The sequence below is a fragment of the Coffea arabica genome, chromosome 11e (assembly GCF_036785885.1).
Source record: "Coffea arabica cultivar ET-39 chromosome 11e, Coffea Arabica ET-39 HiFi, whole genome shotgun sequence".
Taxonomy (NCBI): domain Eukaryota; kingdom Viridiplantae; phylum Streptophyta; class Magnoliopsida; order Gentianales; family Rubiaceae; genus Coffea; species Coffea arabica.
Window position 1 is genome coordinate 36,981,191 of NC_092331.1, and position 26,740 is coordinate 37,007,930.

The 26,740-nt window shown below is 37.4% G+C and overlaps 1 protein-coding gene across 1 annotated transcript; it reads right to left on the reverse strand.

Moving 5' to 3' along the window:
* On the reverse strand, window positions 1-26,388 carry LOC140021271 (uncharacterized). The gene is made up of 4 exons (XM_072072034.1): window positions 25,221-26,388; window positions 23,638-24,518; window positions 317-450; window positions 1-100 (listed from the first exon to the last, which is right to left on the reverse strand). Exons 1-4 carry the CDS (start codon window positions 26,386-26,388, stop codon window positions 1-3), a joined length of 2,283 nt encoding a protein of 760 aa, XP_071928135.1.
* Window positions 26,389-26,740: the final 352 nt, after the last annotated feature.

Consider the following 26,740-nt stretch of genomic DNA (forward strand, 5'->3'; position numbering starts at 1 on the left):
CTATATCCCTAAATTTGATACAGTACATTTAAAACCAGCAAAAGCAATGACATAGTCATTGCTGGTAATTACATAGTCAGCAAAAGCAAGAATTTCCTTCCTGCACCACTCAAAAGGTCCACTACTTAGCAATGACAGACAAAGGTGGTCCCATATTTGAGCAAACAAAACAGGCAGTCCGGCATTAGCGATTGCTTCTTCTACAACTCATTTTGGACCTTCTTCCCAAGATTTGAACAAAAACAACCACATGACAATGGCAACCCAGTGGATAATCAAGTACATCCTTAGCTTCCTCACTTTCGATTGTTGGCACCTTGAATTTTCTTTCAACTTGTCCAACTTAGCTTCCATCTTGTTCATCAACCTTAGCAGTCCAGGTATTATTTCTTTTGACCTTTGACACATCTCAGGATCAACCCAATCCCAGTATATGCAGCCTCCTTGTTCCTAGTTTGACAAAAGCATTATGTTTGCAGTCAAGATTTGGTGGCTACAATTCGTACAAACCAAAAATAAAAAACAAGTATAAACACAAAACCCTAATTTCCCTTACTTTGTACTTGGCACATCAAAAAAACCTTCTTCCTGGGTTCATGGCAGTCCATGATGTCATCATCAATGTTTGCTTTCCACAATCACAAAATTGCCTCACCATTTCTCTTTGTTTGTTGAACCATGCGTTGGGTTCTCCTTTTCTTCTTCCTGTCTTGTGGATAGCAGAATGACAACTTGGGTCTCTCAGCATACTGATCTGAAGTGCCCTTTTATGATTTGGATCTGGTTTACATTATCCATCTGAAGTGGGTTGCATGGAGGGAAACTTTCCCTTCATATTTCACCACTTTTTTTTAATCAATATATATGATTTTTTGTGAATTTTCATTGTTGCCCTCGGTCAAAGGCTAGTGTTTGCCAAGCTCTTCGACCAACAGCATTCAGGATTCTATCAACAATTTTCCTTAACTGGGAGCAATTCATAAATTTAGGGACTTAAGTGTCCCATTTTGAAGTTTAAGGGTTGAAGTGGGTTATCGTCCAAAGTTTGAGGGGACAAAGTGGAATTAACCCGAATAATTATAATGTTAAAGGAAGTACATTAGAGGTTTAGTGCACAAGTGAAACAAATCCGAGAGAAAATGGATACGAAACGCACGCGCGAGTACTATTGTGAGTTGATTTTTGTTAGAATTTTGCCCAAAATCCTTAAGCTTCTCACGGAAGCTTCACATTACATCAAAACCCTTCTCCTCACTCCATTAGTGCCGGCCAAACAGCAAGAAAAAGAAAGGAAGAAGCTCACTCCATTTTTACTTCAAATCTTCCTCCATTTCATCTCAAACTTTGCATCCAACTCATAAATTACGTGGAGATTCACTTAAGCTAGAAGAAAGGCATCATCCTTGCGGTTTCTTAGAGCTTTAGTGGTGCAAAAATTTCTGGTTTCTCTCAAGGTTAGGAGGAAATCATCCAACACTATCCAATCTTTTATTCTTGGCTTTGAAGCTTGTAGCTTCATTATTGTTATTGTTACTTAGATTGGATTGGTTAAAGTTGGCTCTATGAACTCCCACCTTGGTTGTAAGGACTGATATGATGACAATATATGTGTTAGTGTGTTTGTGGTGAGTGTTAGTATGTAGATGAGTGTTAAGATTTGAAAAGGAAGAGAGGAATCGAAGAAAAATTTTCGCAGGAATGCTAGATAAAGCTGCCCTGTTTTTGCCGTACTTATATTTCAAAATTTTGGGGCTCAAATGATTGTGAAACTGATATATATATATATATATATATATATATATGTTGTATATGGTGTGTAGAAAGATTCTACCAAAAATCATTTGAACTGGTTGAGCAAAACATGAGATTTCCAAAATTTCAGAAAACTGGAAAACATGTTCTGGGTTGATAAATAGTGTCTCTTTAATTGAACATATCACTTTGTACAAAAGTTGAAATCAAGTGTCATTTGTGGCATTTGAAACTAGACATTTGTAGCTTTCCAACGGTATAAAATTCACCATCTAGTTCGAATTGAGTGATCCGTAGTGGTTCACCAAATTTTTCTGTTCTGTTCTGCTATTCTGTTCGAATAGCAGTGGGAAGCTGCGACTTGTCGCTTGAATTCGAGCTGCCTATGAACTGATTTTCAAAACAACTTCTCATGATGAAATGTAGCCTTTTGAATCTAATTTTCAACGCCATTAACCATTCTCAATTCCAAGTTTTATTGAGTGAGATATGGTACAATTTGTAAACTGCAGTAGAGCTGGAAAACCTTACTTTTTGCTGGCCAACTGATTTGGTTGTTTGTTAGATGCTTTGCTTTGAAAATTTTGATGTCAACCAACTATCAATTGTTTTGAAATGTTTCTTGGACTTTGGTTTCACAAATTAACCAAAATTGGACTGATTTCATGGTGCAAAGTGTTTGAAAAGGAAAAGAAAGCAAGAAGACAGATTTGTCTTGGAAATTTCTTGAATTTTGGTAGTTTTGTTAACAGCCTTCCCGTACGAATTTTCATGTGAACTTTTATAGAGGAGTAGTAATCACATGAAAGATTGTGTGTACCAAATTTTGTGTTATTCTAAGACCATTTCGACACCCAACTGAAGTACCAAAATTTGCCTTTCAAATCTGGAAATTCTTGATCAGTGAGTAATTTTCAGCCAATTTTGAGCTACTATCTTTCAATGCCCAAAAATCTGAATCTAGTTTCGTTTATTGTGTTTAAAACCTTGATTGGAACTCTAATAATGTTGCGAATTTTAGAGGCTAGTTCACTTTCTGTGAATTTTGTCGAATTTTCAAACTTTGCCAAAAAACATGACCGAAACTGTCTTGTATGCTCAAGTCAGCCACTTTGAGCTGAAATTTGATTGCCTTTTGTTTAGAGTCTTTCAAAAGTGTCTTAAATTTTAGTACTTTGAACCAAGATTCCAACGGTATAAATTTTTCCAATTTTGGACCTACTGAGCGCAAGTTCTGATTTTTCTAAATTTGACGTGCAAAATTGAAATCTTTCCGACTCGATGGGAAATGAGTTTTGGAAACTCTTCCCTATCTTTTGATATTGGATGACCGTTTTAAACTTGATTTCATGAAGGAAATCATTTTTTCCTTGTGTTATTAAACTCCACTTTTGAACCTCAATTTACGAGTAATTAAGGCTCTCTTCCATGATATTTTCTTAGTAGTGTGCAAGTGTACAATCTTCCTTGTTAACAAGGGGTTTATTAGTGATAGTGTGTGATAGTAAATCATTATTTGCTCAGGTGCTCAAGGGGGCCTTCAAGAGGATCTCGAAGCGGATGCCTAAAAGTTGTTTGAGCACTTCCTCCCTACTTTGATTGGTGAGTGTCAAGTGCATGATTTGTTGCAATTATGTGAATTGCTTCTTATGGACTGAATGGTTTATGACTATTGAGTCGAGTGTGTACTTTATCACACCCATTCTCTTTTAACTAATTGAACAACTGAACTGAATTGCTTGTAACTGAATTGTAACTGAACTGCTTGCATGTCGTTGGAGTGAATCTTCTCGACTTATAATTGAACTGCTTGCATGTCGTTGGAGTGAATCTCCTCGACCTAACTGAACTGAACTGAATTGAACTGAACTGAACTGAGGGACACCCAAATCTCAATTGGCCAACCTTGCGACTCGAGCCAGCAAGGGCTTGGTCGAGGAGCTTGGTGAACCATGAGATAATTGTAAGCTTTGTGAGACCTCGAAAATTCACTTGTCTTTATAACCCTTATGTGAACTCGCTTGCCTTTGATTCTTGGTTGCTTTAATGGTTGAATTTAAGTCAAGGGAGTGAATTTTGTTAAGAAAAGTTCCATAATCTCAAGTTGTTAGAAAATCTAGAAATTTTCGTAGGAGGCTCTGCGCAGGTTTGGGAAATTGGCTATAACTTCGTATAGGAAAGTCGGAATTGAGTTCCGTTTGTTGCGTTTGAAACTAGACTCAGAGGGCTTCCTACGATGAAAAATTTAGAGTTTGATTCAATGTCTATAAATTCTAGGAAATTGGCAAATTTGACTGAAAATTCTGCCATGCACAAGTAAACATAGGAATGTTGTAGTAGCTTATGACTCAATTTGAACCAACTTATGAACTAAATCTCTTTGAGGTGTCTTCTAAAGATTCTTAGTAGTTGAAGGCTAGCTTTTTAACAAGCCAAGTTATATAAATTTTTGATATTTATAACTCAAGTTATAATTTTTCTAAAGGAAAGGCATAAATTAGGGTTTTTGTGCATACTAGGGTTTTGGTGTGTGTTTTTGTGTGCATTTTTGTAGTGTGATTGAAAGACTTGTAAAATCCCTCATAATTTCTTAAAAATTCCCTTTTATTTGGAATCCATTATTTTACAATAGCTTTACTACTCATTCACTTTCTCAATAGTTACAATTAATCATAGAACCAAGGATTTTCCCTTTATTTTCATCGTTAAGGTAAACTAGGGTTTTTCGTCTTTTCGTAGTGTAATAATTCAGTACGGAGTGTGTATCAAATTTAGTGATTTAGAGTGAGTTTTAGATGATATTAAGTGTATGATTAGAAGTAATAATAATAAGTTATTAAATTGTAAGTGAAAGCCCTAGTACGTGCGAAATAAGGAAAAACGGGTTGAACCGATGTGTACCATTTGTTACCGATTGAGTGCATCACTTGAATACTACTTTATTACCTTAATCTCCTTGTTTTAGTTGAGCTAATTAGCTCTTAATTAGCCCTTACGTCAGCCACCATTATTGACTAAGAAAAAGAGAGATATTTTGGTGGAAATATTTGTAATTAAGCCATTTGTCAAAAATCCAACAAGGTCTTGACCAAGACCTTTGACCAAGACTATCCTTAGTTTTCATCTTATAAAATAGAACCAAAAATACCTCATTTTCTTCATGTTTGGTCATGACTTAGGAGAGCAAAAAGAGAAGAGAGAAAATTTTCCATTTTTCCAACTTGAGAGCTTGCTTGATTCTTGAGAAAATAACCGTAAAACTTGATTCTACTCCGATCAATCGTTGGGAAAACTTGGAGGTGAGCTTGGTGGAACTTTTGGGAGGAAGAAAGTTCTTGTATCACAAGTTATTTTGGAGATTTTGAGGTATTATACTTGAAACCTCCCTTGTTTCTTTCTTATTTTGCAATTTAAGCAAAGCATGGCTTAATTGTGGTGGATTGTGTGGAAGATCTCATGGTTTGGCTTATTAACTTATAATTTTCAGCTAGGGTTTGTAATTTTCTGTTTTTATTAGTGTTATTTATCTAGAATATGATGTGAATAAGCTTAGATAGGGAGTGGTAGTAGTTGTTTTATACATGAATAAGAAGATTATCACTTGAATGCATTAATTCAAGCTTTAAGTTTTTGTACTACCCTGTTCTGACCAGTTTCATTCGGCCATGATAGAGCCCGAATTGGGCTTAACTCAAAACATGAAAGTTGTGGAAAATGATTTTTTATATCTTCCTGTAAAATTTCAGCTCAATCAGAGCACTGTAGCATGTGAAATGACAAAAATACCCTTGACTACCATAGGTATAGTTTTGCGGATAGTTTTGACATTTCATCATTCTGGCTGCATGTTTTCACCTTGATCTATTTCAAATCAGCCTTTGGTCAAAACATAAAAGTTTTAACCCTATTTTTAGCTTTCCAACGCAACCAAAAACACCTCAAACGGAATTGTGTAGCCTGAGTTATTGCCATTTGAATTCAGTATTGACAACCCTCCTGGTCATGAACTTCTAGTTCTGTAATTTGTAGATTCGACCTAGATAAACTGTGAATTGGGCTGAGTTGTCTTGATCAAAGTTGTAGCCCTTTGTCTTAGCTTCAAAACGGTATAAATTTTACCCCAATCTAATAAGCGTAACTTCGGTTTTGACCAATACGCTAAGAGACATCAAATCTGCCATTTAGCTATTTGCCTTTAAAATTGATTTCCGGTTGCCTTGTTAAGACTTGTGCTGTAATTGGATTATTTTGGAGCCTAATTGAAGGGCTGTGGTGGTAACATTATTTGTGTGTGATTTTGGGGCTGATTGAGAAAAATAATGAAGCCATAAATGGCTGGAAAATAGGTAAACACAAAGGGCGTGCAACCCAAATTTTCACTCAAGAGTTAGGCATATGTACCTGCCACTTGAGCGACGATTTGAGGTCAAGTTGGACTTGGATCGCCTATGGTATTCGAGTTTTCTTTAGTCAGGGTATATAAGCTAAAATTTTGCCTGAACTCGTACCCTTGAAAAGTGAAAGTAGCGACCCTTTCAAAATACGATTTTCCCGATCTTTGATACCAAGTGTAACTTCTAAAATCAAAACCATTTCTTGATCATAACTAAACGAGTGAGCATGAATTTTTCAGAATTTGATAAGTATCTTGAATACTACTTAAACGAGTTGCATTTACTTGATTTTCTTGAAACGAAACTCCTATGTTTCAAACTCTAGAGAGTTTTACATTCGTAAATGATATTTTATCACAGATTTGGACTCTAACCAAGGAGTTGGACCTGAACGTGACTTTTGAGAGGCATTAGACCTTTTGTGAGTGCTTCCAAATACTTGATTGAACTTGACACTTGTTTTCAATACTTGACCAATGTGATCAAATGATATGTAATTCGGGCAAGAGTGTATTTCATCGCACTTGCTCTAATATGATATATACTTGTTTATTGTTGCAATTGACTTGATATACTTGTACTTGATTTATAAGTGCTGAGCGGCAGCATGTACCACACTCAATGTGAGTGGGAGGTACCTATCATTCCTATCTCCGTACTTTTATTTTGATTCAATCGATTGGAGATGTTATCTCATTGACTTCTTGGGGATCCAAACCCCACTGGCTATTTAATCGAGTCGAGCCGGCAAAGGCTTGGTCGATTAGATAACGAACCATGGGTATCTAGTATTGTCGAGTGGAGTGTTATCTCCTCGACTAATCGGTATACTCGAGTATTGCCACCAGTGTTTATTGTGGAGTTTGGACCCGGTAAGAGGTTTGGTTGGTGGACGGAGATTGGAGTTAAGTGCTGTACTACTGGACTAGTTATTTTACTTGAAAGTTGACGGAGTGTCAACTAATACTTGATCAAGCTCTGGTGAAGAAATGGGAATTTGGTTCCTGAGAGCAATCTGTAGCCTTATACATTGATTGTTATTCGAAGTGTTATTGTCCTTTTGGAAAACAAAAAGAGTTTTCACTCGCTCATTTTGACATTTGCTATTTGAAGTGTTATTGTTCACTTTCATGAACTTGTTATGCTCACTATTTTGCTACGTGATATTTGTACTTTTCAATAATGGTCAACTTGCTATTTGTACTTTTCAATAATGGTCAACTTGCTATTTGGAACCTCACTGGGCTTTTAGCTCATTCTACGCCATTTGTTTTCCTTATAGGAGGTACGAGCGAGGCTTGAGACTGGTACAGGCTAGCATAGTCTAGTAGTTTTTGAATTTTGCCATTGTACTCGCGCTAGTGCTCGATTAAGACTGAATGTATCTGAAACTCACATCTTTTGATATATGTGGGATTGTACGAATATTTGAAACAGAAATGAATGTACATGTATGTTTCAAGTTTGGAAACTAGTATTTCTTTTCCCCTTGAGGTTGTAATCTATTATATTTGATGTGAGTAAGTGAGTCCTGACGAGAGCTGAGCAGGCGACCCACCGAACCCTAGGGTACGCCCAAGGAGGAGGTGAGGCCGTCACAAGCTTGATCTATTGAGAGATCGTGCTTGGCCTACTCGCATAGTAGTGCCTTTTATAGAAATTCGGGCCTGGTGCGGTGTATGGTGGACGAAATTGACGTGCAAGTGGAGTTTTATGAACTTAAATGCCAACCCGGTTGACGGAGTGTCATCGTGGGAAGGTTTTTGATCGAGGCTTGGCGAAGCAAGTGGAACTTAGCTCCTGAGAGCTCCTGTATCCTCATTGAATGTGTTTAATTGAAAATTGTGAATTGATTGAATGTTACCGCTTTAATTCTTGCTTAAATGCCATTGCTACTTGAACTATTTGTTTTGCATATTTTCTTGGCCTCACGATCATCCGCTCACCCCGTTAGATTTGTTTTCCTTAACAAGAGCTGAACTGGAAGGGATTATGGGAAAAGTCTACTTGATGGCTCTTTTGGCTTGAATTTTGGAATGTAATTGTCTATACATCTTTTGGAAAGTTGTATATGTTGAAATTGCGGATGTATTTTGAACTTGTGGTGTAAGATTGGATATTATATATATGAAAGAGACTTCTCTTTCTTATTTTGTCTTGTCTTATTAGTGATTGTGATATTATGCTTGAACGAGAATTGTACAGAGTCCTGGTGAGAGTTAGGTAGGCGTCCCGCCGATACCCTTCGGTTCGCCTTAGGGAGAAATGGGGGCGTCACAAAAAGTACTGAGATGGATTAGAGGCACCTCCCATTCGAATTGAGTGTGGTATATGCTACCGCTCAACACTAACAAGTCAAGCACAAGCACAAATGCAAGCCCATGTCAATCAAGTTCAAGCAAGTACAAGATCATTTAAGAAGGGGAAGACGAGTGCGAATAAGGACACACTTGCCTAGCCATGACCAAGTCGCAAGTAATGCCCAGCATATCACATTTTCAAGTATTTCGAGTCAATATACAGGTCACATGCAAATCAAGTTACTTGTACATGCATGAATGAGATATCAAGTGTTTAGTCAAGTTAGGTCAAGTGTGATAAAGTATACACTCGCCTATGAAATGTCAAGTCAAGTGTCCAGCAAATTTCTAGCAACAATGAGTAGGGAATATGCAGTTGGAACACTCACCGCATTTAGAAAAGTTAACTTTCCTCGGTGAAAGGATCCGCGGGTTCGCTTTCAAAACCTATGATCAAATACATAGGGTAAGTGAACTAAAGAAGTTCATTGTTTTAAAACATTTGAATAAAGTAGTCGAACCCTCAAGTGCAAGCTTTTAGTCAAAAGTATTACCTATCCTTGCTCAAATCACGAGGGAAAACTTTTGACGTTAAAGTCAAAAATACAAATTTAAACAGGACAAAATAAGGTTTCAAATGAGGCAAGGATATAGTAAAGTGATATAATAACGTTTACTCTTGTCAAAACGTTCAACAAGCAACTCGGGAAGAAAAGTCACTCGTTCTTTAAGACACCCTAGTTTTAAGTGCAAACTCACGTATAAATAGTGATCTACGGGTTAACAAGGCATAGTGGTCTAAAAGCCACAAATTCACCATCCAAGTACCAAGTTATAGCTAGAATTCTTCTTCAAAAGTCCTACCATCCCATACTAAATCTTTAACACCATCAAATAAGGATTTCGTGCTACATGCTTTCGAATAATGACTAAGGGCTAGTAAGGAAACTCAGCCTCGAACAAATAATGATCACTATTCAACTCAAAGGCATAAAATTGTGAGAAAACCTCAATTCCATTCATAAAACCAAGCTCAAAATGGTTTAACAACTCCAACTTAAAGTTGGAAATGGAAGCAAGAACAACTTTAGAAAATAGAATTTTCTAGAGTTTTGCGCGACATTGTTTGAAAAATCATATCGCAAGCGTCTTAAGTCCAAAATTTATAAACATTATATCATTGGAAAATAGACTCAAAGGACTACAATTTTCCAGAATACACATTTGTAAGATTTTGTCCATAAATCAGTCAAATTCCAGTCTCAATTTGCTGCTTTATCAGGTAGAAACACAGAGCAGGTGTGAAAATTCAGTTAAGTTTGGAAAATCATAGATATTCATAGGAATTGAAAAAAATTCTGAAATTTTCACGGTAGAATGTACTCTGAATCTTGTTTCAAATACAATAAGTGGAACTCAATTTGAATTTTTCTACACCAAGATATAACAGATTTTCCAAGACTGTTCAAAGTATCTTGCGGAAAAATTTTCAGCAACACTTCCTCTTATTTTCTTAACTTTTCCATCCAAACTCTGTGATGACCCCACCTCCCCCTAAGGCGTACCCAAGGGTTTGGTGGACCGTTTGTCCAACTCTCGCCAGGACTCACTCACTAACGTTCTTGAAATAGTCATTCAAGCCTCAAAATTAATATAAAAGTTTCATTTCCAACCAACAATTCACACATTAGTTCACATGTGACGCCCTCATTTCTTCCTAAGGTAAACCAAAGGGTATCCGCAGAACGCTTGCCCAGCTCTCGCCAGAACTCACTACAATCCACAATTTAAAAGCTCGAAATACTTCAAATAACTTCAATATATAATTAAAGTACTTCAAAATATTGCATGCTTACAATTGGTTAGCTTTCAAGCTTAATACAATCCAAGAGAATATGTACTACAACCATCCGCTATAATACGACTTAAGGTCTTCAAAAGAAAACAATCTAGTACCATTCATGAGCACTCTTGGTCTCGAACCCTGTTCCATTCATGAGCACTCTTGGTCTCGAAACCTGTTAAGGAAAACAAAAACGTGGAATGAGCTACACAGCCTAGTGAGGTTCCAAGACACTCTTGCAGTTCTAATAAATCAAGTAATTTGAGCATACCACATGTATGGTTCAAAGTTACATATTTGGCACGTTAACATGAGATAGTTATCATTGTACGAGTAATTTGATCATAACATAAGCATGGTTCAAGGTTTCACGTTGGCACGTGTACAATAAGACAGTTTTCATGATACAGAAATAAACACATATTGAAGGATACGGTGTTCCAGTGGAACCATTTCGGTCAACTTCACCTTATAACTCCTTGTCCCCTCGGTTTGTCTGACCATCACCTTATCCCTCCAATGGTAGTACTCGAGTATACCGAAACGGTGTCCCAGGGTTCCAACGTACCTGACTAAGCCTAATCCTGGCTCAAATAGGTTAGTAACCAAGGGCAGGGCCCAGTTCAGCTTAGAGCTTACAACATGCACAAGTAATCAAGTAAATTGGTGTACGGTAAAAATTTATCATTTTAGTAGGTCGAGTGAGATAAAGTATACACTCGCCTTAAAATGGTGGTTGATTTCATATGAGCAATTATCAATAACACTTAACACTTAAACACATAAGCAATATACGGCAATTTCATACGAACATGTAATTTACGATAATCAAATAGGCAGGTAATCAAGTAAATCGGTAAACGGTAAGTAATCACGGTTAACTGTAAACGGTAATAGTTCACGGTTAATTTGAAGACATTTATCATTTTAGTAAATCGAGTACGATAAAGTACACACTCTCCTTAAAATGGTGGAAAAGTTCATAGAAGCAATTATCAGTAGCACTTAACAGTGAAACACATAATGACCATGGAGTAAATACGTCATAAAACTATTCAAATCACGTACTCCTATATGGAACACTCACCTATTCAAAACAAGTAAGTAAGTGCTCAAACAAGTGTTTAGACTTTGGCTTCAAGTTCCTCTTGAAGGTCCCCTTGAGCGCCTGAGCAAATAATAACTAACTATTACACATTATTGCTTAAAACCCCTAATTACCATGGAAGATTGCACTCATGTACAATCTAAAAAGATATCCTAGAATGAGCCTTAATTTCTCGCAAATCGAGGCTCGAAGTGGGGTTTTAATAATACAAGGAAAATTCAATTTTTATCTTGAAATCAAGTGTAAAATGGTCAAGCAATCTTGAAGGAAAAAGGTGAGTTCTAAAAACTCAATTTCCTTTAAGTTCGGAAATTTCAGTTTTGACAAGCAATTTTGAAAAATAGTACCTCATTCTCTTTAAGTCCAAAATTGAAAAATTTGGTACTGTTGAAAACTACTTCCAAAGTACTAAAAGTTACTAGAAGGCACTTTTCCATGATTCCAAATTGAAGACATTCAAATTTCGGCTTCAATTTTCTAATTTGAACTCCCAAGACAGCTTTGGAGTTGGTTTTCAGCAAATTTCGAAAATTCGACAAAATTCATGAAATGCGAACTAGCCTCTCCAATTTGAAAGTAAATTAGAGTTACAATCAAAGTTTAAAATAAACAAACGGAACAAGAATCAAAGTTTTGAGCGCCAAGATATAGCACCTCAAAGTTGGCTAAAAATTCCTCACTGAACAAGAATTTTCAGATTTGAAACATGAACTTTGGGACTTCAGTTGGGCATTGAAATAGACTCGAAATGGCACCAAATTTGGTAATATTACTCTACCTTATAAAGGCTATTCCTCTGTCAAATTTCATATAAAAATTCATTCGGGAAGTCAGTTAACAAAGCCACTAAAGTTCCAAGTTCCAAGGCAAATCTGCCTTGTACTTCGGTTTTCCTTTTTCAAACATTTGGCCAATGAAATCTTCTCAAACATGGTTCATTTATAAAGACAAGGTCTAATAAACATCCAAGATGTGTTTGATAGGTGATTAACACCAAGGATTTCAAATAACAAGTCCCAAATCAAGACTAGCTATAAATCAGTCCAGAATTAGGGTTTTCTTTCACGAAGACAGCTCTAAAATCCGGCCACAACTCACTCGGAATTGAGTGTGGTTGGTGGCGTTGGAAACTACATTCATAAGGTTACAATTCTCAGAAGGAATTGTTTTAAAATTCGGTTCACAACTAGCTCATATTTGAGCATAAATTCACAGGTCAAAACAAGGCTTCCAGTATAGACGAGAAATAGAACAGGCAACTTTACAGGGTTGGTAAGGCTCACACGAGTGGAATCAGGAAATGCATTTTATACCATTGGAAAACTGGAATTGTCTAGTTTCTAATGCCATAAAAGGCACTCGATTTCAACATCGGAACAAAGAGTTATGGCCGAAACAAAACCACTGCTAGAGAGGCTCTGGTTACATTTCCAGTTTTGCTATATTTTCGAAATCTCAACTTTTGGCCAACCAATTTGGATGATTTTTTGTGGAAACTTTCCACACAACCCACACAACATATTTAACCATAAAAAAGTGCACTAATGGTCTCGGCAAAACAGGGGCAGAACTGGTCAGCTAGCAATCAAAATTTTTCTCAGCTTTCGTTTTAATTTTCCAATTAATCTCACCTTGTTTACCACTTAATTAACACAAACACCACTTCTAATCACCAAATCAGTCCAATATATCCATTGTGGGATTTCATAGAGCCCACTCCAACATTTTTCATCCAAATAACAACACCCACATGAAGTTACAAGCTTCATATGAAAGATCCATCCACTAAAACCAAGACTAGAAGATTAAATGATTACCTCCCAGTTTTTGAGATGAAACCAGAAATTTTGCACCTCCAAGACCCAAGAAAAACCAGCAAGATGATGCCTTTCCCTTAGCTAAAGTTGCTTTCCAAGTGAAGTGGAAGTTGTGTGATGATTTGTGAAGGTTTTGGGAGTGGAATGGAAGCTAGAAGATGAAGTTTTTCCTTCCATTTGTTCCCTCTTGGTGGCTGGACGAAAATGAGAGGTAAGAGATGAGAGAGGTGAGGGTTTGTTGATGGTGAAGCTTCTTGGAGAAGCTTGATAGTTGTGGCATTAATGTGGCACAAAAGTCAACTCTCAATAGTACGCGTATGCACGCGTTTCGTGCCCGTTTCCTCTCGGGTTTGTTTCACTTGTGCATTAAACTTCTAATGCACTTCCTTTAACACTATAATTATTCACTCTTAGTAGTCTAGTATAAGTTTCTTAAGTCTCCGTTTAACCATTCCAACTCGATATACGCGAAATTCCAATTTGTGCGCAAGAAGGCGAAATTTACGGGAAATTCATATAATGATTATATAATTAACTATTGCTAATGTAATTAATTATAAAATAACCATTATAGAAATACAACATGAGTCCTCAATTCTCCAAGATTATTGTACTCTCGTATCGATTATTGTCTCGAAAAATGTGTACTTGCTATTTTTCACTAAACAACCCCTAGAAAATTAAATTTACTAACGAGATGGTTTAAAAATATAATTGAGACATTGTTCCATATAAATGGATTTAAAATGGTTAAAATAAATTATTCGGAGAAAACGAGTGAATAAATAATTAATTAAGCCATTAAAATAGAATTATAAATGAGGAAAATTCAGGTCCTCACATCACGGCTACTTGCGCCAGCCTTCACCCCTGTAAGGAAAACAACTAATGGGATGAGGTAAAAACTCAGTGAGGTTCCCGAACAAGCAAACAAGTAGGTAAACACGGGAACATTTACACTTAGCACTTTGCACACTTGGCACAGTAATAAACAGTCATTCAAGAATCAATCATTCATTCATTGAAAGGATACATGCTCACTTAGAGCCATTCATTCAAGTCATTCATTCATTCATTCGCCAACCATTTTTCTTATCCCTCCAGCATTAGAAAACATTTGTAAGTGAAAACTCGTTCAGTGTTCATGTCATTCATTCATTAATTTCATTGCATTGAATTCACTGGCCAGTTCTCCACCAGACTTCGTGGTAATAATCGAGTATAAGAAACATCGTCCCAGGGTCACCAGCTACCCGACCGAGTCTGTTTACTGGCTCGAGTCGACTAGCAACGAAGGGCAAGGGCCCAATTTAGCCAAAGGCTTACAGTCATGCGCAAATAGCATTCAATCATTGAAATTTCACTTTTGTTTGGGTCGAGTGTGATGAAGCACGCACTCGCCCATTAAAAATCCTTTTAACAATCATTGGAAAACATTTAACATTTGGTACAAACATTTCACAGTTATTTAAACCACAAACATGTAAAGAACACTCACCACAATACAAGTTCAATTGTTCGCCTCGTGTGCACTTCAGACCTCACTTCCACGTCATAAAATCACATATATAAAGTGCCATGAGATCCACTACCCCAAATCACATTATTCAAAAGAAAATCACCTCCAAACCAACCAAGTTATCTACACTCCAAATATAAAACCAATCTCAAGATGGTTGAACAACCCCAACTTGATGTTGGATATGAAAGCAAAAATTGTTGGATATGAAAGCAAAAATAGTTTTAGGAAAACAGAATTTTCTCCAGTTTTGCGCGATGCCATTTGAAAAATCATATCTCAAGTTTCTTAATTCCAAAATTTATAAACTTTATACCATTGGAAAATAGATTTAAAGGAGTACAATTTCCCACATTTGTAAGATTCTGTCCATAAGTCAGTCAAATTCCACTATCAAATTGCTTCTTCATCCAGTAGAAAAATAGAACAGGTGTGGAAATTCAGTCAACTTTGGAATATATTCATAGAAATTGAAAAAAATTCTGAAAATTTCACAATAGAAAGTAATCTGAATCTAGTTTCAAACGCAATAAGTAGAACTCAATTTGAATTTTTCTACACTAACATATGATAGATTTCCCAAGACCGCTCAGAGTCTCCTACGGGAAAATTTCCAGCCATGGTTTTGGTCAAAAATGTGAGGTTTAAGCCACTTAAAATGCATGATTTTGATCAAGTTTCAGTACACACTTGTAGGTTAAAGTAGTATAAAGTATTTTGAGCAAAACCAAGCGTAAAATCATCAAGAAAATTTTGAAACGAAGGCTGTAATGGCAGACCTTCCATTCGGCCAGCAACCAGAAATTTTTCTCCAAAATTTTCAACTTTCCTCCAACTAATTGTCTCAAGTTCAACCAAACATACTTAGTACAACCATAAAGTTTCATCTCCAACATAACCATAGACATATATGTAGCCATAATCACAACAAAATAGTCATCATAATCACACCATAAACATAGGCATAATCAAAACCTAGAATACAAATATAAGGCATAATAATCATCAACTCATAATCTTTCAAGATTCACCATAAAATCATGTCTTAAATCCAAAATCCAACTTGATTTCAACATAAAGAAAGGAAAGAAAAACATTCTAGCATTTTACTTCTTTGGTCTTCCAACCAAGATGAAACTCAATCTTGTCCCCCAAATCTTCTCCCTTTTTCAATTTCAAACAAAGGTTGATGGAAGCTCCAAGTTTTTTTCTTCTTTTTCCCTCAAAATCCAAGCAAGATTGAAGCTAAAATTTGGTGAAATTTTCCTCCTTTTTTTTTCTTTGCTCACGGCCTTTCTCTCTCTCCTTCTCTTGAGTTTGTTTTATTTTTTCTTAAGGCAAGAAATGGAAGATAAATGGTAAGAAAGCTTTGGTCAAAAGTCAAAGAAAGAGACTTGGCTCTTATGGTGACACATGTCACCTTCTGGAGAATTATTATTGCATTAAACCCCCTCATTTTTTCAAAAGTTCCTTTCACACCCCACTAAAAAGGAAAAATTACATTTTACCCCACACACAAATTTTCACATGTAAAATTTAATAAAAGCCTTAAAATAAAATCATTATCAAATAAATAAATAAACAAATAGATGACTAAATAAATAAAATACCATGTATTTAGACTAAATAAATTGACAAATTTTTTCTAGGTCCTTACATCCTTTCTCCCCTTAAAAAAATTTTGTCCTTGAAATTCTCACACTTTGTTTGCAAAATAAACTCGAGTTCTCTCTTCTACAGGATTTCCTCTTACTTATCCAAACTAAACATGTCTCACCCTTTCTCATCAAAATTCCTCCCTTACTAATCACAAATGAAGAATCCTCACTTAAATTTTGTGACGACCCCACCTTCCCCTAAGGCGAACCAAAGGGTTCGGCGGGCCACCTGCCCAGCTCTCGTCGGGACTCAGTCGTGCACTCACACAAATCAGAAATAGAACCACAAGAAAGAGCAAAACGAGGATCCAAAACTTAAAACAAAACTTATATACATTGCTATTTCAGAAAGAAGTACAACCGTCGAGAATACAAAGGTTCTCAAGTCACCATACAACCAGCCCGTGCCAAACACTAGGGCGAGAACCAAAACTAGACCTAGCCAGTCGATACAGAGCTCTCGCCGTTGCTCGCCTTCCCCTGTTAAGGAAAACAAAACTAAAGGGATGAACGAAAACCTCAGTGAGGTTCCGAACATAGAATCAAGCCATAAATCAAACAATAAGTCAAGAAACATTTACAACATGTACAATAAACCATACATGAAAAGGATACGTTCGTTCGTTCGTTCGTTTGTTCGTTCGTTCTCATGTCATTCCCCTTTCCTTCATTCATTTGAAAATGCATTTTTTCGTTTATACATAAAACCCTCGTTCGTTCGTTCATTTCATTCACCCTCTCCTGGACATTTGCCAGGCTCCACCAACCTCCACCAACCTACAAGGTAATACTCGAGTATACCAAATGTTCACCCAGGTCACCATATCGCCCGACCGAGTCCGCTTCTGGCTCGAGTCAATCGGTAACAAGGGGCAGTGGCCAGTTCAGCTAAAAGGCTTACATTCATGCACAAGTAACATTTCAATCGTTCAATCATTGAAAATTTCACAATCATTTAGGCTGAGTGCGATAAAGTACACACTCGCCTAGAAAACTCATTTTGGCTAATCATTGAAAGCGTTTAACATGTTATCAGTCATATATACAAGTCATACAATCAAGAAACATAACAAACAAGGAACACTCACCGAAGTATGCAAAATAACGTCCAAAATGTCCTATCGAATCTTACCCTCGGTCACCGAGAAAACCTATGATTCAACAAGAACGAATATTACAATTCATCTAGCAAAACAAGTAAGTGGAATCAAGGAACTCGACTAGTTACGAGTAAAATGGATAAAGGTGACTTTAAAGTGAAAATAAAGCCATTTGGATCTGTGGACGGAAACAACTAGGGTGTCATAAACCAAACGAAAAAGGGTTATAACAGTTCCAATAGAAAACACTTGAATCAAAGTCAAGTCGGAATCCAACCAGATAGGCTCAGAAATATTATTTTCGGAATCGTTTATGTGGTTCAAAATCAATATACATGCAAGTAGGTATTATGGCCTACATGTCTTGACTAAGAAAACCTTAGGTCATACCTCGATATTTAGGTATGAAGTAGTAAAGAAACATTTGAAGGTTCAAATGGAAAAGGTATCATGTTTTAAGATGGAAAACGGGCATAGTATTTGCCAAACGAAAATATACAAGTTCAAATAAAAGCTTAGCCCTTGAGCGAAAGTTTGGGCAGCACGCCCTTTGTATTTTCCTATTTCCAGCCATTTATGGCTTCATTATTTTTCTTATTCAAACCCAAAGGTACACACCCAACAAGTTAATTTCAATAGCCATTGAGTAAGCTCCAAGTAGTACACGTACAATTCAAACTAGGGAAAAGTCCGGAAATGAAAGTTAAGCTCTAAACCATAAAACAGTTTTTTGACATCATTTTACGGTTTTGGCACCATTGGCACTACGATTATCGGATGGAGGTGTAAGATACACCGTTTCCAAGCTAAGAGATAGTGCTACAATGTTGAAGAAGACTACTCAGTCCAGTTTCTAGTTCAATCAGATCAAAAATTCAATATACTAAACCAGAACCGCAAAAACAGGTTCACCAACCGTATTCTGGTTCAAACATCATAAGTCAGGCTACCTAAGTCCAAATCAAGTGATTCCAAAGCCATACGAAAGCTAAGATACAAGGATACAATTCTTCAGAAGACATCAACAACCAAATCAGAAGCATTCCCAATCAAATTAGCCAATCACAGAAGCAATTCTCAAGTTCGGGTAGAAACAGGGCAGCAAGGGTAATTCCATCTTTTAACAAGCTACGTTGCCCCGATTGACCTGAAATTTTGTAGACATCTCTAAATTATAATTCCCTACAATTTTCATGTTTTAACCCAAGGCCAATTCATCCTCTAACTATGAGCTACAGTGTCAGGCAGAATGTAAATCAAAGAAACCCTAACTTTCCAATTTTCTTTCCAAAACAGAAATTGCTTGCAATTAACCACTTTTTCCACCTTCTAGCTTCCTTAACTATCATTTCCAATCATCATACATGACCACATAATCATATTCATATGAAAACAGAAATATCACCAATAATTATAAAACTTCACCAATTCAACCAAAAATCAAGATATAATCCATAAAATTGCATCTTATACCACCACCAATCATGAATTAAACATCATTAGATGGAGGAGAGGGGTTCCTTCACTACTCACCTTAGCAACACAAGAGAGAGAGCAACTAGTCACCTTAGCTTTCCAAACAACTTCACCAATCACCTCACCAACACTAATTGAAGAGGTTTTATGGAACAAAAGCAAGTTTAAGTGGTTGATTTGGTAGATTTAAGCAAGATTGAAGCCAAAACTTGAAGAGTTTTCTTTCTTTTGTTGCTTGAAGAGGTTGGCCAAGATGAAGGAGAAAATGGTGAATTTTTGGTAGTTTTTTTTTTTGATTTATTTGGTCAATTGGTAAGAAAATGAATAGTAGTCAAACTTAAGAATTAAATCTTATGGTGACACTTGTCACCTTATTTAATGCATACATATCCTTTTGTTCCCTCTCACACCAATCCATATAACAACCTCTAATTATCTCTTAGCATCCGATAAATTTAACCCAGTATCCAAAACTTAACCTAGTGGGCCGAATTTTTCCGAACTTTCCGCACTAGCGGGTCCCATGTCCGATTTACACTCTTAATTTCACATGAACTAACTTATACTAGAAAAATGATTTAAAAACTATATTTGCTCATAAAAATTATCTGGGGAAATTTCTAATAAAGAAAAGGTATAAAAGTGTGCAATTAAATAAAATAAAGCCTAGAAATTCGGAAAATTTTCGGGTCCTCACAAATTTGAGACTGAGTTGTAGCAATGGACTCATGGATAGGAGTTTAACACCAACCAAACATAGACATTTCATTTACCAATGCAAACATCAGGTTTCAAGTTCAGAGTTTATAACTGGAATCCAACTTACTACGTAAAACTTTCGCTACATGTAATCCAACAAATATAACACTTCTAGATAAAACATCATGAAGGGCTAACTTCGACTGATAATCAATGTAACACTTCGGAGGCATGAAAAACTCCATCACCGGATGTCCTAAAGAATTAAGATATACTTTCTATCTCACTGTTTGCTTTTGGATGCAAGCATTAGTGTGACGACCCTACTTCTCCTTAGGACGAATCCTAGGGTATCGACAGGCCGCCTACCTAATTCTCGTTCGGACTCAATACGAATCAAGTTTAAACTTAACGGTGATCAACCAAATAATAAAAGTCAATATAAAGAGAAGTCACTTCCTTATATATTCATTCAAGTCTTACATCACAAAGTTTCCAAAAGTACATCAAATTTCTCCAAAATACAACCATCCAAAAATTGACTAAACCATATATATCCAAATTTTAATCAAAAGGTAATCAAGTCAGCTCCTCCAAAAATCTTTCCATCCGAGCTCCTGTTAAGGAAAACAAACTACAGGGGTAAGCTAACGCTAAGTGAGGCCAAGAAAAGCATGCAAACAAATAAGTTCAAGTAGCACTAAAGTTTATACAAAATGAATAGTCATCAAATTCAAGTTATTCACAAGGGAAGGTAAAACACAATCAATAAGGATACGGAAGTTCTCAAGAGCTAACTCCACACAGCTTGGCCAAGGCCTTGATCCAAATGTCTCACGTTGACTCTCCATCAACCGAGCAAGTATCAAATCCGTAGACTCCACTTTCACCCAATTCCATCCATTGTTGCACCTCCTACCAGGCCCGCACGTCAATTAGAAAAGGTAACACTACTCTAGTATGCCAAACAAGATCTCAAAAGATAAAGTTTTACAATTTTCTTATGATTTATCAAGCTTCTCGACCAAGCCCATGCTGGCTCGAGTTGCAAGGTTATCCAATGAGTTTTGGGCGTCTCCACAAGTACAAGTATAAATTTGTCGATGAGATTCACTCCAATCGACATGCAAGTTCAAGTTCAATACAAGTCAAGTTCAAGTAAGTCAAGTAACAAGTCAAGTAAAGGAGAGCGAGTGTGATGAAGTACACACTCGCCTCATCAAGTCATGTTAACATATACAAGCAAGATCAATCAAGTAGATACAATAATTCATGCACTTGACACTCACCAATTCAAAATTAAGTGAGCAAATAAAGCCCTTCAGTTGTCCACACCGGGATCCCTTTCGAAACCATCTTGAGCACCTGAAGAAATAGTGGCCAACCATCACTCACATATACTCTTGACCACTTAGCATTCAAGGAAGGAAATGCACTTGCTTAAGATTTAAGATAACGCCTTAAAAGAGTTTTTCTCATCGAAAATCGGGATTCAAAAATGAGGATTTAAAGTCATAGGGAAAACTTGTATCACCCATGAAATCAAGTTTAAAACGGACTATCAATCTCAAAAGGAAGTGGGAAGTTCATAAAAGTTCATTTCCTAACAAATCAGAAATTTTCAGCTTTACGTGACAAAACTTGAAAAATCAGATCTTGAGTTTGGTAAGTTTAAAAATTGAAAACTTTACACGTTGGAAACCAAATTCAAAGTACTAAAACTTTCCAGCAGACACTTTTCCCATATTCCAACTAGAAATCTTTCAAATCTCAGTTCAAAGTTGCTGTTTCATGAAGACAAGGTAGAACCAGTTCTTGTTTTTCAGCAATGTTTGGAAATTCAGCAAAATTCACAGGTATTGAAGTAAACTCTGAAATTTATAACATAGTAAGATTTTCAAGTAAAGTTTCAAACACAACAATCAGAACTAAATTTGGATTTTTGAACAACAAGATACAACAATTTGAAAATGGTTGGATTTCACAACCTGTTCAACAATTTTCCAGTTCCAGCTTTGATGCAGTTTTGAAATCAGACCATATCTAACTTTACACAAGTCCAAATTGAGAATGGTTTATGGTGTTAGAAACTAGATTCAAAATGCAATAATTCATCAGAAGACATCATTTTCAAACTTGATGAGGAACCACCAAGACCTCAAGTCGTCACTTCACAAGGCTCGAGTAAGAATGATCTACACGCACCATCAATAAACCCTGGACCAATGACTCGAGCAAGAGCAAGAAAGATGCGTGAGAACCTCCAAACATTTCTCCAAATTGTTCATACACACATTGGAAGGATTCAAGAGGCTAAACACACGATGGTGAGCCTACTCCAAGTCCATGAAGAGGCCTCAGATTACTAGAGAAAGGATGAACTGCATAATGGGCTTCACTATCGAAATAAGCGACTAATATAGGCTTGAGAATAAAGGTTGGACAGCCCATGTGGGCCCTAGCCGACCAGCCCGTGTTGGGCTTCGTTTGTTAGCTTCCTTAGCAAGTTATGATGTGCGACGGATCTAGACGAACACCAAGTTGGGTTGATTGCGGAACCTTGACCCTTCTAAAATCACAAGCCACGAACTAAGGAAACTCCTTAACCCAAGACTAGCAAATTTAATGAACCAAAAGTATAGATAGAAGAATGCCACAATCAAGGAGACTACTTGATTGATAAGTTCAATGAACAGTTTGAGATTAATTCTCAAGTATTCAAAGGGAATTCTCTTGAGGTAAGAGAGAGTGAATAAACTCACATATATTTTATGAAATCTGAATTATTCTTTAATGAATGAAAACCTAGGCTATATATAGCCTTACAGGACTCAAACCCTAGAATGTCCAATGGACGACCTTGCCCTTCATTAAGGGTGAAAATATCTAACAACTAATTGACTAAAATTAAGACTCTGAATTCGGCCAAAGTGAAGTGAAAATTGACCGAAATTATTAATGCTAACAAACAACTAATAATGGTAACTAAAACCCTAATTAGCAAGCTAGTGCTCCGTGAACTAGTCTTCACGGGCTTCTTCCATTTGAAGGAAAGTGTATAGAGTAGTTTCTCCATTATGTAATCCTTCAATGGTCCTCAAGTCATCACCAACTCGTTCTTGAATCGTGCAAACAAGAGCTTGAAGTGATTCTTGAATTCTCCTAGCACGCGCTCTTGTAATTGGACCACTGGGTATTTGCATGACCTGAGCACTAGAAGTTTGAGCAGCCTTGAGCCCCTCCTCATTAGTCCCCTCCTCTTGAAGGCGATTTGTCTTCAAATCAAACTCATCGTCTGCATGAAAAGGACTCAAGTCAGATACATTAAAAGTAGCATGTACCCCATACTCACCTGGAAGTTCAAGTTTGTAGGCATTGTCATTTATACGCTCCAGGACTTGGAATGGACCATCTCCCCGTGGAAGTAGCTTACTACGCCGTTTGACTGGGAACCTCTCTTTGCGCATGTGTATCCATACCCAATCGCCAGGCTCAAAGACCATCTTGCGGCACCCCTTGTTGGCACTTTGGATGTATTGAAGTGTACGCTTCTCGATGTTGGCTCGCACCTTAGTGTGTAACTCACGTACATATGCAGCTTTGGTCTTACCATCCAAGTTAACTCTCTCATGAACAGGTAAAGGAGTTAAATCCAAAGGTGTGAGAGGGTTAAAACCATACACAATTTCAAATGGCGAATAACGTGTAGCAGAATGTACAGTGCGATTGTATGCAAATTCCACATGTGGTAAGCAATCTTCCCAAGATTTAATGTTCTTTTTAATAATTGCGCGCAATAGGGTAGATAAAGTCCTATTAACCACTTCGGTTTGACCATCTGTTTGTGGGTGGCTAGAAGTAGAAAATAGCAATTTAGTACCTAGTTTACACCACAAAGTTTTCCAAAAATAGCTAAGGAATTTGGCGTCCCTATCAGAAACAATAGTGCGTGGCATGCCATGTAATCTAACTATCTCACGAAAGAATAAATCTGCAACATGCTTAGCATCATCTGTTTTAAGACAAGGAACAAAATGGGCCATTTTGGAGAAGCGGTCAACTACCACATAGATTGAATCATGTCCTTTTCTAGTCCTAGGTAGTCCAAGCACAAAATCCATTGACAGATCAACCCATGGTTCCTGTGGAATTGGCAAAGGTGTATAGAGACCATAAGGGTGTACCTTTGATTTTGCTTGGTGACAAGTCACGCACCTTTCAATGTGTCGTTCCACGTCACTCGTCATGCGTGGCCAGAAGAAATGTTCTTGGAGAATCATTAAGGTCTTGGCAATGCCGAAGTGTCCCATTAGCCCTCCTCCATGAGATTCTCTTACTAGGAGTGTGCGCATGGAGCTCTTGGGAATGCAAAGCCTGTCCTTGTAGTATAAGAACCCTTGAGAGATGAAATAATGCTCACGAGAGTGTCGTGGCAAGGAGGAAAAACTCTCACCAAAATCTGAGTCAGTTGCATAAAGTTCTTTAAGGAATTCAAAACCAAGCAACTTAGCATCTAATGTAGTGATAAGTGTATGCCTTCGCGAGAGTGCATCAGCCACTACATTCGTCTTACCTGTCTTGTATTTGATCACAAAGGTAAAACTGTCAATGAAGGTAATCCATCGTGCATGTCGCTTACTCAACTTGTCTTGGGACTTGATATGCTTGAGCGACTCATGATCTGTGTGCAAGACAAACTCACGAGGGCGAAGGTAATGTTGCCATGTTTGTAGAGCTCGCACTAAGGCCATCAGTTGCTTATCATATGTTGAGTAGTTTAGAGCAGCTCCATTCAACTTCTCGCTAAAGTAGGCAACTGGGCGGCCCTCTTGAAGTAAGACAGCTCCAATACCTATACCAGAAGCATCACACTCTACTTCAAAAGCTTTGTCAAAATTAGGTAAACTAAGAACAGGTGCATGTGTGAGCTTGTGTTTAAGTAATTGGAAATACTTAGCTTGTTCCTCTCCCCAATGAAATTGTACATCTTTCTTGATAATTGACGTAAGTGGTGCAGCAATTGTGCTAAAGTCCTTGACAAAACGCCTATAGAAGCTTGCCAAGCCATGGAAACTTCTCACCTCACTTACATTGGTAGGGGTTGGCCATTCACTAATAGCCTTCACCTTTTCTTGATCAACATGAATTCCCTGCTCACTAACAACATATCCTAGAAAAACCAATTGATTTGTGCAAAAGGTACACTTCTTAAGGTTAGCGTAGAGGCTTGCCTTGCGAAGTGCTTCGAGGACCATTTGTAAATGCACAACATGCTCATCTAGAGTCTTACTATAGATCAAAATTTCATCAAAGTAAACGACCACAAATTGACCAATGAAAGAGCGTAAAACATGATTCATGAGTCTCATAAAAGTACTTGGTGCATTGGTTAGCCCAAAAGGCATGACCAACCACTCAAAAAGTCCATGTTTTGTTTTGAATGCAGTTTTCCATTCATCTCCTTCTTTCATGCGAATTTGATGGTAAACACTTTTCAAATCAATCTTAGTAAAAATAATAGCACCATGTAATTCATCAAGCATGTCATCCAAACGAGGTATGGGATGGCGGTACTTTACCGTGATGGCATTAATTGCCCGACAATCAGTGCACATGCTCCATCCTCCATCTTTCTTCAGAACAAGGAGAACTGGTACAGCACAAGGGCTTAGACTCTCTTGAATCCAACCCTTACTAAGCAACTCCTCCACTTGTCGTTGTTGCTCCTTGGTTTCCTCAGGATTGGTCCTACATGGTGCCTTGTTTGGAAGGGAAGATCTAGGAATGAAATCAATTTGATGTTCAATTCCCCTTAATGGAGGCAAACCAGTAGGTATATCCTCAGGAAAGACGTCTTGATACGCCTGTAAGAGGTTAGTAATAATACTAGGCAAAGAAGCATCAAGAGCATTAGTGAATAAGGATTCCTTGCCAAATAAAATAAATAAAATCTGATTAGAATGCAAGGCCTGTCTCATATTTTTCACCTTGGCAAGCATGCTGGGTTTTCTCTCCTGTGTGGGCTCTAAGGCCGACTGAGAGTGATCCAACTTGCTTGAAGAAGGGTCGGCCGTCACTAATTTCTTAGCTTTGGCGTTGTCCTTCTTGGTGGTAGCATGCAAGTCATACTCTTTTTGTAGACTAACTTGATCCTCATGCTCTTGTTGAGGTGTAAGAGGTGCAAGTGTAATTTTTTTACAATTATGTATGAAAGAGTATTTGTTCAAGAAACCATCAAAAGTGACTCTTTTGTCAAATTGCCAAGGACGCCCTAAGAGTATATGTGCAGCTTGCATTGGTACTACATCACACATAACATCATCTTCATACCTACCAATTCGAAAAGTAACCAAAACTTGTTTATGAACACGTACCTCTCCACTGTTGTTTAACCACTGAAGCTTGTAGGGACGGGGGTGCTCACTAGTTGGCAAATTTAGTTTCTCCACCATCAATGCACTAGCAACATTAGTGCAACTTCCGGGGTCAATCACCAAGCTGCATACCTTGTTGGTCACATGGCACCTAGTGTAAAAGATGTTGTCACGTTGAAGCTCATCTTTACTAGCTTGAGTAGCTAGGGCCCTTCTTGCTACCAATCCAACTTTGTCTTGAGTTGGAACTTCCTCTATCTCATCTTCCTCTTCAACCAAGGGAGGCATGTCTTTGCAATCCTCCTCTTCATCATCAGTGACAATGTCTCCATTTGGTAGGACAAGCATGGTCCTTGGGTTTGGACAATGGCTTGCAATATGCCCAACTCCCTGACACCTCCAGCATTTGGTGTCACGATTCCTAGGTTTTGAAGTTTCAATTGTTGGCTTTGAAACAACCTTGGAGTCGGTTTTGGTAAAAGGTGGCCGTGACCTTGACCCGTGATCTTGCTTCGGCTTTGGAGGGTTCCAAGCGTTCGGACCTCTCTCCTCCTTTCTGGGCTGGAATGGTCGAGTAAATGGTTACGGATTAGGATTATAATTTCTGGTGGTACCCCTCGGCTTGAGCCTTTGCTCAATCTTGATAGCCTTTTCCACCATATCTTCTATCTCCACATAGTATTGAAGCTCAAGTTGATCG